The sequence below is a fragment of the Laccaria bicolor genome, genomic scaffold, assembly GCF_000143565.1.
Source record: "Laccaria bicolor S238N-H82 LACBIscaffold_65 genomic scaffold, whole genome shotgun sequence".
Classification (NCBI taxonomy): domain Eukaryota; kingdom Fungi; phylum Basidiomycota; class Agaricomycetes; order Agaricales; family Hydnangiaceae; genus Laccaria; species Laccaria bicolor.
In genome coordinates this window covers 46,629-48,123 of record NW_001889936.1, presented here as the reverse complement: position 1 = coordinate 48,123, position 1,495 = coordinate 46,629, and the positions used below count along the sequence as shown (strand labels likewise).

Here is a 1,495-nt window from a genome sequence, read left to right as displayed (position 1 = left end):
CAGAACATACTTGGCACTCAACGAAGGGTCCACTTGCCAGATGCGAGAAGAGGACCAGCATAGTTTCTAATGCGGCTTTCAAGGCTCTGAAGATTGCCTTGCTACGCCTGCTGACTGCCTTTGGCGCGGTGGCGCGAACTACAAGAATCTTCTCTCATGCTGGAGGGAAGAGTATCTTCATAATTTTGGTGATTGGCAAGTCTTGCGCAACGTGCGAGTGATTTTTATGTCAAACAATCAAAGAGACCAGAAAGCGATGCCATTGGCTCGTTTTGGCACAATGTACAGCAGAACAACGGCACTGGGTGAGTCCAAAATATCGAGTTGACCTTCCGACAACGACGAAATAGGCAAAAGCTATTGCTTTTGGAGAGAATCGCCTGAGTCTTCCAAGGCCTCCTCATCGTCCATATTGGACCTCCCAAAACCGAATAGGTCCCTAGCCCAATATGGCGACGATGTAGACCGACCAGTCACCAGTCCTTGACCCCCTGTCGATTGTGAATCCACCTGGCATTGCCCTTGTGACCGCAAAAAAGACCTTGCATGCAGCTTAACAGGTGTCGAAAGTCACACCCACGTCCCTCAAGCTCGACTTCCCATCCGCCTTCTCCTTCCCTTTCCCAACCACTAACTCCCTCTTGCTCTCCGTCCGTTGCATCTTGGGCATTGGCTTGAACACGCGCGACATGCTAACCTTGCTGTTTAACACATGTTTCTTATTGACCCTATGCTGCACGTTCTTTCTGTCTTCATTCTTGCTTGAGAGAGATGGACAGGAAGCAGGAACGAGCAAGTGTAGCCGTGTGAGGTTTCGTTGTGTTATTGCGGCCAGAGATCGTGGAAAGTACTGGGGCTAGAAGTAGATAGGACACAGGAAATTTTGTGAGGAGGGTTAGTGGTTTGGGGGGAGGCGGATCGTTCAGTGGCTGGGGATGATGCAGGGTCTGACAAGGGCTGTGCGAAGACTTTAAACCGGAGGATGGCACATTAATCTGGTAGTACTGCCTTATAGTCAGTTTGGCATGATTTGCAAGGGGACACAAAACATACTGAGGCTCGATAATGCCTTTGCAGAATATCTGCATCCAGTTGCGTTTGTCCTTTATATCGCACAACTTCTTGCCTGACAAATCAATGCAGGCAACTAATTGTTACATTGACAGTTTGCCCATGGAGACTCCCTGACTGCCTTCCAAGCCTTCCAAGGTGAGAAGGGGGACAGCCAGCTGGCTGCGGACGAACAGACCACTTGTGTTTCTTTGGCAATTCCAAAGGTGCTACAGTTGGTGGAGTGGGTCTGGGTAGCAATAGCTTCAACAAATCTATATCTGTACTCTTCCAACGATTTTAGCCTCAGGCACAAAGAAAACACATGAAAAACAACTCACTCTTGTCTCTCCATCTGATCCAACAAAAATTTCCACCAATTATCATCTACCCATGATGCCATGGAACGTGTCCAATCCTCCTCCTCGGCCTTTTCATGCAACAT

At 48.6% G+C, this 1,495-nt stretch overlaps 1 protein-coding gene across 1 annotated transcript; it reads right to left on the bottom strand.

Annotated features, from left to right (window-relative positions):
* Positions 1-752: 752 nt before the first annotated feature.
* LACBIDRAFT_334515 (uncharacterized protein) lies at positions 753-1,495 on the bottom strand (the record flags this gene model as incomplete). The annotated part of the gene is made up of 3 exons (XM_001889276.1): positions 753-1,004; positions 1,054-1,126; positions 1,392-1,495. The coding sequence occupies 3 exons, from the start codon at positions 1,493-1,495 to the stop codon at positions 753-755; spliced, it is 429 nt and encodes a 142-aa protein (XP_001889311.1).